This window comes from Corylus avellana, chromosome ca8 (genome assembly GCF_901000735.1).
Source record: "Corylus avellana chromosome ca8, CavTom2PMs-1.0".
Lineage (NCBI taxonomy): Eukaryota > Viridiplantae > Streptophyta > Magnoliopsida > Fagales > Betulaceae > Corylus > Corylus avellana.
Genome location: NC_081548.1, coordinates 10598897 through 10613614, shown reverse-complemented (window position 1 = coordinate 10613614; position 14718 = coordinate 10598897). Strand labels below are relative to the sequence as shown.

Here is a 14718-nt window from a genome sequence, read left to right as displayed (position 1 = left end):
AAATTGCATCTGCTTGCTCAAGCAACTTGTCCAAATCTAAATCCTCTCCGAACTGAGCAAAGCATGCCTCCAAAGGGTCTTCTATGCTTGATTCATTCACTGTCTCTTCCATAATCTCCTCTATCAAGCATACATTTCTCACTTCATCATACTCCAATGGTTGTTTGCTGATATCAAAGATATTCAGCTCCACTGTCATATTTCCGAAGGAAATCTTCATCACCCCTGTCCTACAATTAATCCGGGCGTTAGCCGTAGCTAAGAATGGTCGCCCTAGAATCACCGGTATTTGAATGCCAACATTCTTGACCGGCTCTGTGTCTAGCACAATGAAGTCCACGGGGAAGTAAAACTTATCCACCTTGATCAAAACATCCTCAATGATTCCCTGTGGTATCTTAACTGACCTATCAGCCAATTGAAGTGTCATGGACGTGGGCTTCAGTTCCCCTAACCCTAATTGTAGGTAAACTGAATAGGGTAGGAGATTCACGCTCGCCCCAAGATCTAAAAGAGCCTTTTCAATTCGACTGACTCCTATCGTGCAAGAGATGGTAGGACACCCAGGGTCCTTATACTTAATGGGCAACTTGCATTGAAGGATGGAGCTAACTTGCTCGGTCAGAAATGCTTTCTTTGGGACATTTGTTCTTCTCTTAACTTTGATCAAATCCTTCAAGAACTTCGCATAAGAAGGCACTTGTTGGATGGCGTCCAAAAATGGAATATTGATTTGGACTTGCTTGAACACTTCTAGAATGTCCTCAAACTTCCCTCCTTTCTTGGGGGCTTGCAACCTTTCAGGGTAAGGTGCTTTCGGCATAAATGACCTAGGAGGGTCCTCAATAATGGGTGTGGCTGTAGATGGCTCGGCATCCCTCTTCTCTTTGTTGCCACTCTTTTCCTTTTCTTGCCCTGCAGGGTCTTCTTCTTTCTCAGCCACCTGATTGTCCACTTGTCTTCCTGACCTCAGAGTGACAATTGTTTGCACATGTTCTTGTCCGTGTGCAGGATTTGAGGAATTCCCAACCATATATTGACCTTTTGGGTTGGGCACGGGCTGACTGGGCAATTTCCCTTTTTCTCTCTCACCCAAGTGATTGGCTATCTGTCCAATCTGACTCTCCATCTTCGCAATTGCTTGGGTGTTAACCATGGTGGCATTCTTTACTTCATCTATTGCTTGGGTATTTGCCATGGTAGAGTTTTTGAGCTCTTGTATGGTCTGGCTATTCGATTGTATGAATGCCTTCATCGTTTCCTCCAGCGATGATTGTGACGAAGATGCAGGATGTTGCACTGGTTGAGTTGAACGACCATGATTCTGTGAGGGAAATCCTTGATTCATTGGTTGGCTCTGCTTCCATGAGAAATTAGGGTGGTTCCGCCACCCTGGATTGTATGTCTCTGAGTATGGTCCGCTTGCTTGCTTCCTAAAGTCATTAAAGGCGTTCACTTGTTCCATGGCGCACTCGGCAAAAGCCGGTGAAAATGGACAATTCTGTGCTAAGTGCATAGGATTAGCACAGATTGAACAGCCATCAACATTGAAAGTGTTGGCGGCATTTACGGATTGACCCACTGCAAGGGCTTCAACCTTCTTGGTCAGAGCATCTATCTTTATCCTCAAATCAGTGTCCTCCTTAACCTCATAGATGCCACCTTTCTTGGGAATACGGGCAGATTTATCCCGACAACTCGAAAAATCCCACTGCTGTGAGCTGTCGGACAACTTGTCTAATGCCTTATATGCTGCATCCCCTGTCAAACTTAAGAATGCTCCCCCATTCATTGACTCGATCATACTACGGTTGGATTGGGTCAATCCTTGGTAGAAAAATTGAACGAGTCTCCACTTCTCATATCCATGTGGGGGGCATCTTATCAACAACTCCTTAAACCTTTCCCAACACTCTGAAAATTTCTCATCCTCCTCTTGAGTGAAGGAGCTTATTTCCTTTCTGCATTCATTGACCTTTGACATTGGGAAATACTTGTTATAGAACTTGCTTAACAAGCTTTCCCAAGATGTAATGGATCCGGGCGTGTTGGAGTCCAACCATGCCCTAGCTTTGTCTTGTAGAGAGAAAGGAAATAGTCTGAGATGAACAGACTCTTCGGAGAAATTTTGAAATTTGAAAGTGGCGCATATGTCCTTGAATTTCTTTACATGACTATAAGGATTTTCAAGTTCTAGACCATGGAACGATGGTAGGAGTTGGATGACATGAGGTTTCAAATCAAAATGAGTAGCATTGGTTGGTGGCAACACTATACACGAATGGGATGTAGTGAAGTCCACAGGTGCGAACAACTCCCTAAGTGACGTAGTGAAGTCCACATTCCAAGCTCTAGCTTGCTCGGGATTTCCAGCTCTAGCATCCTCATGCTCAACCCTAGGTTCCTCTATGTTATCTTGTTGGTCTCCCATTTCACCTCTATCCTCACTCTCAACAGGTGCTCTCCGAGTTCTCCTAAGAGTTCTATCAATGTCGGGATCTAAAGGTGTCAAATCTAAGTTTAGGGATCTCCGACCAAGCATACACCAATCTCGAGTGTTCAAATAAACTGATTAAACAACAATGAATAATCACAGAAAGAACACAAACAACCAAACAAAAAAAATAGAACTAACTATTCAACAACAATATACAAAAGAAATTTCAAAACAACAACAAAAAAAATTGTGCTTAGCTGCTTCTGGTGATGCACTCGATCGCAGATGTGCGTTCGCTGTGCGCTAGTGCGTACTTGCAGAATGGATCAGGCGCAGGCTGCTCACTGAAAAGGCTCGAGTGCGCTCGATCGCAGATGGAGTGCGATCGATCGTACTGACAGAAACTAAAATTCTCTGAAACTGCAGCAAGAAAAACAGAAACAACAAACCCCTTTTTCTTTTTCTTTTTTCTGTTATTTTTTTTTTTTTTTTAGATCAGAATGGCAGAAACAACAACAAATAGAAATACAATAAAATAAAATTGCAAAAATAAAACAACTAGTAGAAAAATAAAACCAATTCAAATAAAAATCAATTTCACAAACAAACAAATCCCCGGCAACGGCGCCAAAATTTGATGTACAAATTTAATTGTACTCGCAAGTGCACGAGTCGTGTGCAATATAGCGTGTGTGCAAGTGCGAGGTCGATCCACAGGGATTTGTGTTGTGTAAACCAATTTCTATTTAAACCAACTCTATTTTAACCTAGTTCCGAATTTTGTGATTTTTGTCGTGCAAAATAAAACATAAACTAAAGAAAATAATGAAATAAAATGGTAAAGAACACTAAGGTTTTAGAATTCACTTCGCCAAATCTTAACTCTATATTCTCGTATTTGTTCCTACAATCGAAAAACTATATTCGATGTTTTACAAATATCAAGTTTAAATCATTCAATGAATCCACCCATTTTTACAAATCACAACAAATATCCGATTCGAAATTAAATCATCCTATGTATCCGTTTGGTTAACGAATCACAACGGATATCCGATTTCAATCGAATGATTTGATGTATCCGAAGGATGAAACACATCAAATATCCAACTCCAACACATAATAGTTCATCACATTCAATTAAAAGATATAAATCAAGCAATTGAATGAAAATCTACAACATCCTTATTCGAAGTCAAAATTGTATAAACAAAATACGAGAATACATGAGTTTGTCAATGACGAAGCTTCATCTTCAACCTTAGTTGAAAGATTTAGCCTCTCATGATAACAAAAATAATCACCAATTGAATTGTCATCATCGAAAGAATAAAACTTACAATGGAAAACAAAGCAAAAGCTTCCCCACGGCAATACGTCGTAATTCAGCTTAAAACGGCCTCCCCAATTGTGAGGCTTAGAGGTCTATTTATATGGCTTAGGAGAGCCCTAGAAGCCCTAGTAATCCTAGGAATTTCGGAGATTTAAGTCCAAGCCCAATTAGGATAAAGAAAACCTAAGCCCAAATCGGAATAGGATTCGCCCAGAATTGCGGTCCTATCTTGCGGCGTAATTTTGGCCTTGCGGCACTCCGAATTGGGAAAATGCTATTTCACAATGAATTGTAGCAGTTTGAGTTAGCTTTCCAATGCCGCTTGAATCACCTCAATCGGATATCTGAAATGAAAGTTATGGTCAAAATACCGAGACATATTCAGAATCCAATTTTGCATCCAATCCGATTTGACTTCAAATTGAGAAATTCCGAATTAATCCTTTCCTTTATTTGATTAAACTTTAACCATGATTGGTTAAGCTTAACCATATCCTCTAGGTCTTCCCAATTTGCCCCTTTAAGCTTGGAATTTTTCCAGAAATGCTTTCTTTTCTTCCAAAAGCCTATAAAACAAAGAAAATACAAAAAGGCAGTAAAATGTCCTAATTAACCAAAACCAAAGGATTAAAACATGCAAGTTAAGGGCTGAAAATATAAATATTTTAGCACTTATCAGTGGCCACTTCAACAATTATACCTTTGCTTCTTTGATAAAGAAGTATGGGATCACACATAAGGTTGGCACTCCATACCATCCTCAAACTAGTGGTCAAGTGGAGATAAGCAACAGAGAGATCAAAAGCATCCTAGAAAGGACAATGAATCCCAGCAGGAAGGATTGGTCTCTACGCTTGAATGATGCACTATGGGCCTACAGGACTGCATACAAGACGCCTATCGGTATGTCCCCATATCGGTTAGTCTTTGGGAAAGCTTGTCATCTACTAGTGGAGTTGGAACACAGAGCATATTGGGCCATCAAGAAGTTCAACTTGGACATGAAACAAGTTGGTGACAAGAGAAAGATGCAACTAAATGAACTTGAGGAATTAAGGCATGATGCATATGAGAACGCCAAGCTCTACAAGGAAAGAACCAAGGTTTATCATGATAAGCAACTGGTCAGGAAGGAGTTTCATGTAAGACATAAAGTGTTAATCTATAATTCAAGGTTAAGACTCTTCCCTGAAACTTAAGTCTAGATGGTTTGGTCCTTGTGTGGTGACGAAGGTGTTTCCTCATGGAGCTTTGGAGGTTCATAGTCTAGAAACAAATCAGACATTCAAGGTGAATGGACACAGAGCTAAGCCATATCTTGAAGTGAAATTGTGAGGTATGACATGAGGTCTGATATGTGTGCTTCAGTATCTTGGATGAAATTGGACGACTTATTAGATGAACACTGTGGCATATACATAAAAAAAAAAAAGTGAAATAAATGATCATTGATGAGCTTTTCATTGAGTAATTGGACCTCTTGCCTAAAAGCATTGAGTGTTCACGTCAAAAGGTGAAAAATTTGGATTTGATCAATGTCATGGTTAGTTTGGTTCTGTAGCCTTTTTGACTCGAGTTAGTGGGTCCTTAGGGGTGTCTCTACACCTAATGCCCTAAAACCATTTGGTTTGGAGTCATTGACTTAACACTTGCTACATGGGTCAATTAGAAAGCTTAAAGGAACCAAACATTGCACAACCTGACCAAGAGAGAGAGAGAGAGAGAGAGAAAAGAAGAAAAAGAAATATGCCATGGTTATTCATTCTAATAGGGGTTTCAATGAATTTTGAGAGATAGAGACTTTACATGTTGGAAACATTTGGAAGCCTCATAATTTTGTGCTAATTCACTGTACGCAAATTTCAAACTTGTGATGATTTAGCATGTCCTTTGTAAGTAATTGCACTTTGAGGTTTGAATTCATTGTGAAGATGGAGTTCATCTTTTTAAGCTTGCTTATGAATGAAAATCATAATCTATAAGTGTACTTAATTTTTGGGATAACATGAACTGTGGATGATGTTTGTGGGTAACATTTCTAGAAAACCCTCACGAGACTTCACTCATCCTCTAGGGAATTCCTAGAGGTTTAAAAGGCTTGTTGCATATGCTAAATGTAATCGTACATCCCACGAAATATGGATTTATCTTTTTGTTTTTTGTTCTTCATTTTTGGTTTTTAGCTGTCTTTTGATAAGGGACTAGCAATGTGTATGTTTGGGGGTGTGTTAAGTGCTAAAATATTCATATTTTCAGCCCTTAACTTACATGTTTTAATCCTTTAGTTTTAGTTAATTAGGCCATTTTAATTCCTTTTTGTGTTTTCCATACTTTTGTAGGCTTTTGGAAGAAAATGAAGTAAAACTGTAAGATTTGGGCTTAAAGAGAGAAAATGGGAAAAGTTGGAGCCCTTGACACTGTGATCGATAGCAGGTTCCCAGCGATCAAGTGCAGTACCAGAGAAGACAAAGCATGAAGTGGCCACATGCGATCGAGCGCAGTACCAGAGAAGACAAAGCATGAAGCGGCCACAAGCGATCTAGCATACACGGGTTGCGATCGATCGTACCCGTGCGTAGGAGACACATCAAAGCTGTGGCCAGAATGCTAGTATTTCCATATTATGGTTTTCCAACTCCCAATTGTAATAGGTTTAAAACCCTACGAAAATTCCTGGGTTTACTAGTTTGTCAAGGACTTCTAAACCCTATAAATAGATCCTTAAGCCTTTAGAATAAAGATACTTTGGAAGGAGAAGAATTGGAGCGCTTCAAGTTCAAGTTTCGGGTTTATTCTTTTCCTTTCTTTTCTTTTATTTTATGAAGATGTTTAACAACAACTCTATGTGTAACTAATTTAATTAGTAGGGCTAGATTGAAGCCCTAGTTATGTTTAGTTGATATTCAATATTGGCGCTTTTGTGATGATCTTGTTGTGATATCTAACTTGATTAATACCTGGTTTCATGAATTCCTCATATGTGTGTGCCTGATCAACATGTGCATGTCGTATGGACTAGTTAGTTGAATCAATTTGGATGACCGAGTCCTGGGTTTAACATAAGTAACAAAAGTAATTCACACCGGGTTCTTGGGTTAATCAACATGGGGAGCCGGGAGTATACACCCATGCCCTAGGCCTCATGTGTTTGTCGATTTCCACAGAATATATGCTTTCCTAGAGAACAACTTAGTATACACCATGCTAAATCCTTTAGGAAAGAAAAGAGTTAGAGTATACACCCATGCCTAACTCGTTGTTTAGGAAAATCTATAGCTTAAGGAGTATGCACCCATGCCCTAGGTTGACAAACATTAGATAGACATAACATGATCAAAGCATTGGCATATTGATATATTAGCTAAATATAATTAGTAGTGGATATCAAAGCCCTACCTTTTTATCATTATCAACTTAAATCCAATCTACTGTTTTATTTTACTTTGGGAATTGATTTTAGACAAGATTTAGCAATCCTCGTGGGAATGACCCCGTATTTGCACACTATACTACTATGTTGACCTCGTGCACTTGCGGGTAAAACATCCAATTACTTGTCTATTAATTTAGATAGGTAATTGTGAACAATAGTAATTTAAGATTGGGGGTATGAGAGACACTTTACACACACTTTGTCCCATTTTTTAAAAAGAAAAAAAAAATGCACATTCATGTTGTCTTAAAATTTTGGTTGATCTTAAAAATTGTGATTTGATTCTCATTGGTGAGCTTAAAACTTTGAACACATGATCTCATGATAGGATTTTTCACTTTGGTTACTTGCTTTTGGTAGTTGAGAATTCACATGTTTGATCTGATCTTACACAAGCACATTAGCACATAATTTGTGGGGTGTGACATGAAAGTCTGATGTGTTTGTTTCTATGTCTTGGGTGAAACAAGAAGACTTATTAGATGGATGTTTTGGCATAAATATATATGATAAAAAAGAAAAAAAAAATCATTGATAAGCTTTTCACTAAGTAACTGGACCTCTTGCCTCAAAGCATTGAGTGTTCACGTCAAAAGGTGAAGAATTTTGATTTGGTTAAAGTCCTGGGTAGTTGGTTTCGTAGCCTTTTTGACTCGAGTTAGTAAGTCCTAGGGGTGTCTCTACACCTAATGTCCTAAAACCTCCTAGTTTGGGAGTCATTGACTTAACACTCGTTACATGGGTCAATTAGAAAGCTTAAGGGAACCAAACATTGCACAGCCTGACCAAGAAGATAAAGAGAAAAAAAGAAAAGAAAAATATGCCATTATTGTTCATTTTGATGGAAATTTCAGTGAACTTTGAGATTTTGAGACATTGCACATTGGATATAAATGGAAGCTTCATATTTATATGCTAGTTCACTTTACACTATTTCAAACTTGTGATGCCTTAGCCTGTCTTTTGTAGGTGATTAGACTTTAAAATTCCAATTCATTGTGAAGATGGAGTTTATTTTTTTAAGCTTTCTAATGAATGAAGATCATGGTTTTGAGTGATACCTTAATTTTTGAATAACATGAACTTTTGCATGAGGTTTGTGGGTAACATTCCTGAAAAAACCCCCACGAGACTTCACTCGTCCTCTAGGGAATTCCTAGGGGTTTAAAAGGCTTGTTTCATATGCTAAATGCAAATGTACATCCCACGAAAGATGGATTTATCTTTTGTTTCTGTTTTTCATTTTGTTTTTAGTATCGTATTGCTAAGGGACTAGCAATATGTAAGTTTGGGGGTGTGTTAAGTGCCAAAATATTCATATTTTAGCCCTTAAACTTATATGTGTTAATTCCTTAGTGTTGTTAGTTTATGCCATTTTATTTCCTTTTTGTGTTTTCTGTGTTTTTGTAGGCATTTGGAAGAAAAGGAAGCAAATCTGGAAGTTTTGAGCTTAAAGAGCAAATTTGGGAAAAGCTAAAGGCTTTGGTAGTGTGATTGTTGTGCAAAAAGTCTATCTAAATTAATAGGTGAATAATTGCACGTTTTACCTGCAAGTGCACAAGGTCAACATAGTAGTATATGGTGCAAGTACAGGATCATTCCCACGAGGATTGCTGAATTTATGTTTAAAAATAGATTCCTTAAGCAAAAGCGAAACAAAGATTGATTGTTGAGGTGATGATAATAAAGGGTAGGGCTTTGATATCCACTACTATTTATATTTAGCTAATATAACAATATGCCAATGCTTTGATCAAGTTATGCATATCTAATGTTTGTCAACCTTAGGGCATGGCGTATACTCCTAAGGCTATAGATTTCCCTAAGCAATAAGTTAGGCATGGGGTATACTCTAACTCCTTTCATTCCTAAGGGATTTAACATGATTTATACTAAGTTGTTCCTTAGGAAGGCATATGTTCTATGGAAATTGACAAACGCATGAGGCGTAGGGCATGGCATATACTCCCGGTTCCCCATGTTGATTAACCCAAAAACCTGGTGTGGATTTCTTTTGTTACTTATGTTAAACCCAGGACTCGGCCATCCAAATTGATTTAACTAACTAGTAGGTACCACATGCATATGTTGATCAGGCACACACATATGAGGAATTCATGCAAGCAGGTATTAATCAAGTTAAATAGCACAACAAGATCATCACAAAGGCCCCAATATTGAAATATTAACAAAACATAACTAGGGCTTCAATCAAGCCCTACTAATTAAATTAGCTACACATAAAGTTGATCTTCATAAAATAAATGAAAAGAAAGGAAAAAAATAAACCCGAGACTTGAACTTGAAGAGCTCCTATTCTTCTCCTTCCAAAGTCTCTCTATTCTAGAGGCTTAAGGGTCTATTTATAGGCTTTAGAAGTCCTAGACAAAGTAGTAAACCTAGGGATTTCGTAGGGTTTTGAGACCTATTACAATTTGGAGTTGGAAAACCCTAATATGTAAAGAGTGTCAATCCAGCCGCCACTTGATAAGTCTCCTGCGCACGGGTGCGCTCAATCGCAGCCCATGTGTGCTCGATCGCAAGTTTGTGATCGTTCCTTCTTCTGTCATGCGCTCGATCGCACCTAGCCTGCTCGATGATGTGTCCTCTCTGGTATTGCGCTCGATCGCAAGTACGCTGCAATTGATCGCAGTACCAGGGAGCTCCAATTGTCTCCATCTTCTTTTTTGAGCTCAAATCACCTAGTTTTACTTCATTTTCTTCCAAAAGCCTGTAAAAGTATGAAAAACACAAAAATGAATTAAAATGGCCTAATTAATTAAAACCAAAGGATTAAAACATGCAAGTTAAAGGCTGAAAATATGAATATTTTAGCACTTATCACACCCCCAAACTTACATATTGCTAGTCCCTTACCAATACAAAACTAAAAACAGGAATGGAAAAACAGAAAACAAGAGATAAATCCATCTTTCGTGGTATGTACGATTGCATTTAGCGTATGCAACAAGCCTTTTAAACCACTAGGAATTCCCAAGTGGATGAGTGAAGTCTCGTGAGGGTTTTCCAGAAATGTTACCCACAAACATCATGCAAGAGTTCATGTTATTCCAAAAATTAAAGCATCACTTCAAGATTATGATTTTCACTCATAAGCAAGTTTAAAAAGATGAACTCCATCTTCATAATGAATTAGAATCTCAAAGTTCAATTACTTACAAAGGACATGTAAATCATCACAAATTTGAAATTTGTGTACATTGAATTAGTACAAAATTATGAGGCTTCCCAATCTTTCCAATATGCACTGTCTCCTTATCTCAGAATTCACTGAAATTCCTATTAGAATGACACATTGGCATATTTCTTTTTCTTTTTTTTTTCTCTTTTTTTTTTTTGGTCAGGTTGTGCAATGTTGGTTCCCTTAAGCTTTCTAATTGACCCTTGTAGCGAGTGTTAAGTCAATGACTCCCAAACCAGGTGGTTTTAGGGCATTAGGTGTAAAGACACCCCTAAGGACCTACTAACTCGAGTCAAAAAGGCTACAAAACCAACTAACCATGACATTGATCAAATCAACAATTTTTCATCTTTTGACGTGAACACTCAATGCTTTGAGGCAAGAGGTTCAGTTACTCAGTGAAAAGCTATCAATGATCATTTATTTCATATCTTTTTTTTTTTTTTTTTCATCATTACTATATATGCCATAGTGTCATCTAATAAGTCATCCAATTTCATCCAAGATGCAAAAACACACATATTAGACCTCATGTCATACCTCACAGATTATGTGCTAATGTGCTTGTGTGATCTAATCAAACATGTGATTTTTCAATTGTCCTCAATAAGTAATCAAACTAACAGATTCCCTCATCAGATCATGTGTTAAAAATTTTAAGCTCACTGATGAATTCAAGCCACAATTCTTTATAGATCAACTTAAAATTTGAGAGCAAACATGAACATGCATTATTTTTTTTTTCTTTTTTTTTTCTTTCAAAAAAATGAACAACACACAAAACAAATAACATGAAATTGGGACAAAGTGTGTATGAACATGTGTGCCCATACCCCCAAACTTAAATGATACATTGTCCCCAATGTGTCTAAATAAAGGAAAGAGTGTACCCGGGAGATGGTCAAAATAGTCTTGGAAAGCATGGCTCGTAGCACACCCCCAAACTTGAATTGAAGCACACTTGTCCCTACAAAATAGAAAACAGCCAAACAAGTAAAAAGGAACAAAACTAAAACGAAATAAAAATTGAACAAAACAAAATAAACAGTAACTATGGGATGCTGCCAAGTGCGCTCGATCGCACATGTTGTGCGTTCAATCGCACTAACAGAACGCGGTAGCCTCACAAATGAAGACCTGCGCTCGATCGCATGTGTGGTGCGATTGATTGCAGTAACATAATTGAAAAAAAAAGGGACATAACACCAAAAACACCAAAAATACTAAACACAAATGAAGACACACAAAATATAATTCAAACAAAATAAAATAAAACAAACACCAAAATAAAAGGATATGCTATGGGGTACCTCCCATGAGCGCTAAGTTTTACATCTTCAGCCAGACGGTGGTCCCCTCTCAGTATTGCTCAGAAGTAGATGCTCCAGGTGGTGGTGGCAACCAGTTTAGGATGGACTGCATCAATTCTTCTAGGGCAGCTAAGCGTTGATCCATGCGGCCCTTATCTTCCCTAGCCTCCCTTCTTTGATCAGCTAGCTCTCTCCGAAGACCTGCCATTTGTTCACAAAGGGATCGGTATTGGATGGCTTGAACGTCAACTAAGGTCTCCTCCTCATCTTCATCTACCGGCTCAGCTGCCAGTTCATTTTCGGCCATTGGCTCGACCTCGTCTGCCTCTTCCCCATCTTTTGGAGGTGCCCGGGGCATATGGGAGCAGCTCTTGTTCCATTGGCGAATGCTAAATAATGGAGTGGTGGTGACTGGCTCATCAGCTACGGTGCCCTTAATGCCCTTGTTCTGCAGAATGTATATGATCAAGTAGGGGAAAGGCAATCCCCATGAGTGTGTGGACTCTGCTCTCCCAATGTGCACTCCATTCTAAAATTTATGGATTTGGTTCAAAATGATGTTGGGAATGGAGTACCATGCATCCTTGTGGAAGGCGTAGAGAGTTTAGAGGAATTGATCACGCATTTGAGTTTTGTGTCCCAAGGATTTCGGTGCAAAATGGAATCCACAAACCACAACCTTCGAGGTAGCTTGGATCGGTTGCCGGCATTGTGGTGGGCATCCGCATAGTGCCCTTGGCACATGTCTTCAATAATTTCCGCCACATAGTATCGGGGTGGTTGCTCGGCAAGATTTGCAGTTTCTGGATGATGCTCATCCATGCACTGCAAGGCTGCGGCTATGTCGGCCCTAGTCACATGAACAATTTGGCCTCGTACTTTTGAGGAGAGAGCAGCCGAGTTGTCATAGTCATGGGAAAGCTTGGCGTAAAATTCAACGACCAGCTTTCGGTAGGCGGTAGAGGTGACCGGTTTAAAGAGCTTCTTGAGACCCCTTCACCTAAACTTGGCGACCGCCCATTGAGTCGCCTCATTGTTTTGAAAGTCTTCTCTGATGGCGAAGGTGGTTTCAAACAGCAGCTCCCACTCCTCAAAAGTGGGTGGTAGGGAGATGGCTTGGGCCTCGGACCCCCGGGATAATGAAGCACGGGCTCTAGGCATTGTGAGCTTGACTGGGGACTTTTGTCGAACAGGTGGTGTGCACTTCTGATGACCACAAAGACAACTACGGCCAAGGATGCTCCAAACTCCCTGCAAACACACAAAACTCCTAACACAGAGGCAATGTGGGTGGATAAACACTCACAATTGCAAGAAAAATAGAAGAAAATTGGAGGCTGGATGAGTGTTCAGAGATTTTGAAGTTTGGGATGTATGAAGTGGTTTTAGTAGAAAGATGGTGGTATGGTGGCCGAAGAAGGGTCTTATACGGTGGTGGTGTAGTGGATTTGGTGAAAACTAGGTGAAAGATGGGAGGAGGACGAGTGCCGGCAGTGAGGAGTTTGGGAGAACTTGTACGGCGCCGGGAGAGGAGTTGTGGGCCATGGGGAAAAAGTGACCTAAATAGGTCACAGGCCCTGCTGTCTGAGTGCGCTCGATCGCACTCTTAGTGTGCTCGATCGCATTCGGGAAGAGATGTGCATGTGTGGGTCATGGGCGCTCGATCGCATCTACGGTGCGTTGGATCGCACTGACAGAGAGTGTCGAGCCACCTTTTGGTTACTGCGCTCGATCGTATACCTGTTGTGATCGATTGTAGTAACAGAATGTCAATTTTTTTTTTTTTTTTGAAAACAAAAGAAAAGTAAAGTAAAGGTTAATAATGAAAATGAAACATAAAGGATAATTGAAAGATATGTGAAGTAAAGAAAGTAAGATGAAGGAGACAAGAGTGAAAATGTTACCGCCTTTAGTGGCTTCAGTACCACTGTTTTGAGTAGATGCGCTTGAGGTTTGTGCCTGCTCAAACACGTCTAGGAGTAGGACCTCTCAGAAACTGTGGCTGCCTTCAGCTGTTGGTGATTTCCTGGGTTAGGTATTGTTTGGGCTGGAAATTCTCCCTGCTTCCTCTCACTCAGCTCCTTTGCCATCTGACCCATTTGCACTTCCAGTTTTTGTATGGCTTGCTCAGTCTTTGTAATGACATGTTTTTGATCAGCCATGAACTGCTGTTGTGAAGTCACCAGGTTGTGTATCATAGTCTCCAGTTGGTTCATCTTTGGCTCTTGAGTTGGTTGGCATGCTTGTTGGGGCCCTTTCTGCTGTCCTTGATTATTGCTCCAGGAGAAATTTGGATGGTTGCGCCATCCTGGATTGTAAGTATTGTAGTATGGGTTGTTCTTGTGGGGATAATTGTTTTGTCCCACAAAATTCACCTCTTCTTGTGCTGCAAAAGGACACGTCTCAGTAGTGTGATCTAAATGGGAACGGACAGCACATACTTGGATTGGTGTGTCCTGTTACAGAGGTGAGATTTTTTTAATAGTCATGGCCTTGACAAGCATATCCAATTTCTTTTCTACAGCAGCCAACTGATTGGTTGATCCCCCACTGAGGTTTACTTCATACATGCCCTTGCTTTTGACTCCTCTCCTTCCTCTTGAACAGAATTGCTGTGAATGGTCACTTAATGTCTTAAAAAGTTCCATAGCTTCCTCACTACTCTTCTCCATAAGTGTTCCTCCACAAGCTGAATCAACCATTCCTTTGTTAGTATCATCTAATCCTTCATAGAAAATTTGTACCTGCTCATCTTGAGGGATGTTGTGGTGTGGGCACTTTAGAAGCAAGGAATTGAAGTGATCCCAGGCCTCAAAGAACAAATCTCCGTCTCGTTGTTGGAACAATTGAAGTTCCTTTTTAAGTTGTTTTGTCTTTTGGGCTGGGAAAAACCTTTTCAAAGACTTGGTGGTCAATTCTTCCCAAGTATGAATGGACTCTACAGGAAAGGAATTGTACCACAGTTTAGCATTATCTTTCAAGGAAAAAGAAAAGAGGACTAAC

General features: G+C 39.5%; 1 protein-coding gene and 1 pseudogene across 1 annotated transcript; one reads left to right on the top strand and one right to left on the bottom strand.

The window, feature by feature from the left end:
- LOC132190874 (uncharacterized) overlaps nucleotides 1–430 on the bottom strand; it is a 6064-nt pseudogene extending 5634 nt beyond the window's left edge.
- Nucleotides 431–4591: 4161 nt separating this feature from the next.
- LOC132190873 (uncharacterized) lies at nucleotides 4592–4969 on the top strand. The gene has a single exon (XM_059605903.1). It carries the CDS (start codon nucleotides 4592–4594, stop codon nucleotides 4967–4969), a length of 378 nt encoding a protein of 125 aa, XP_059461886.1.
- The last annotated feature ends 9749 nt before the right edge of the window (nucleotides 4970–14718 follow it).

Bases quoted from the DNA above. Each gene is read 5' to 3' on its own strand.
- LOC132190873 (XM_059605903.1), top strand. From the start codon at position 4,592: ATGAATCCCAGCAGGAAGGATTGGTCTCTACGCTTGAATGATGCACTA.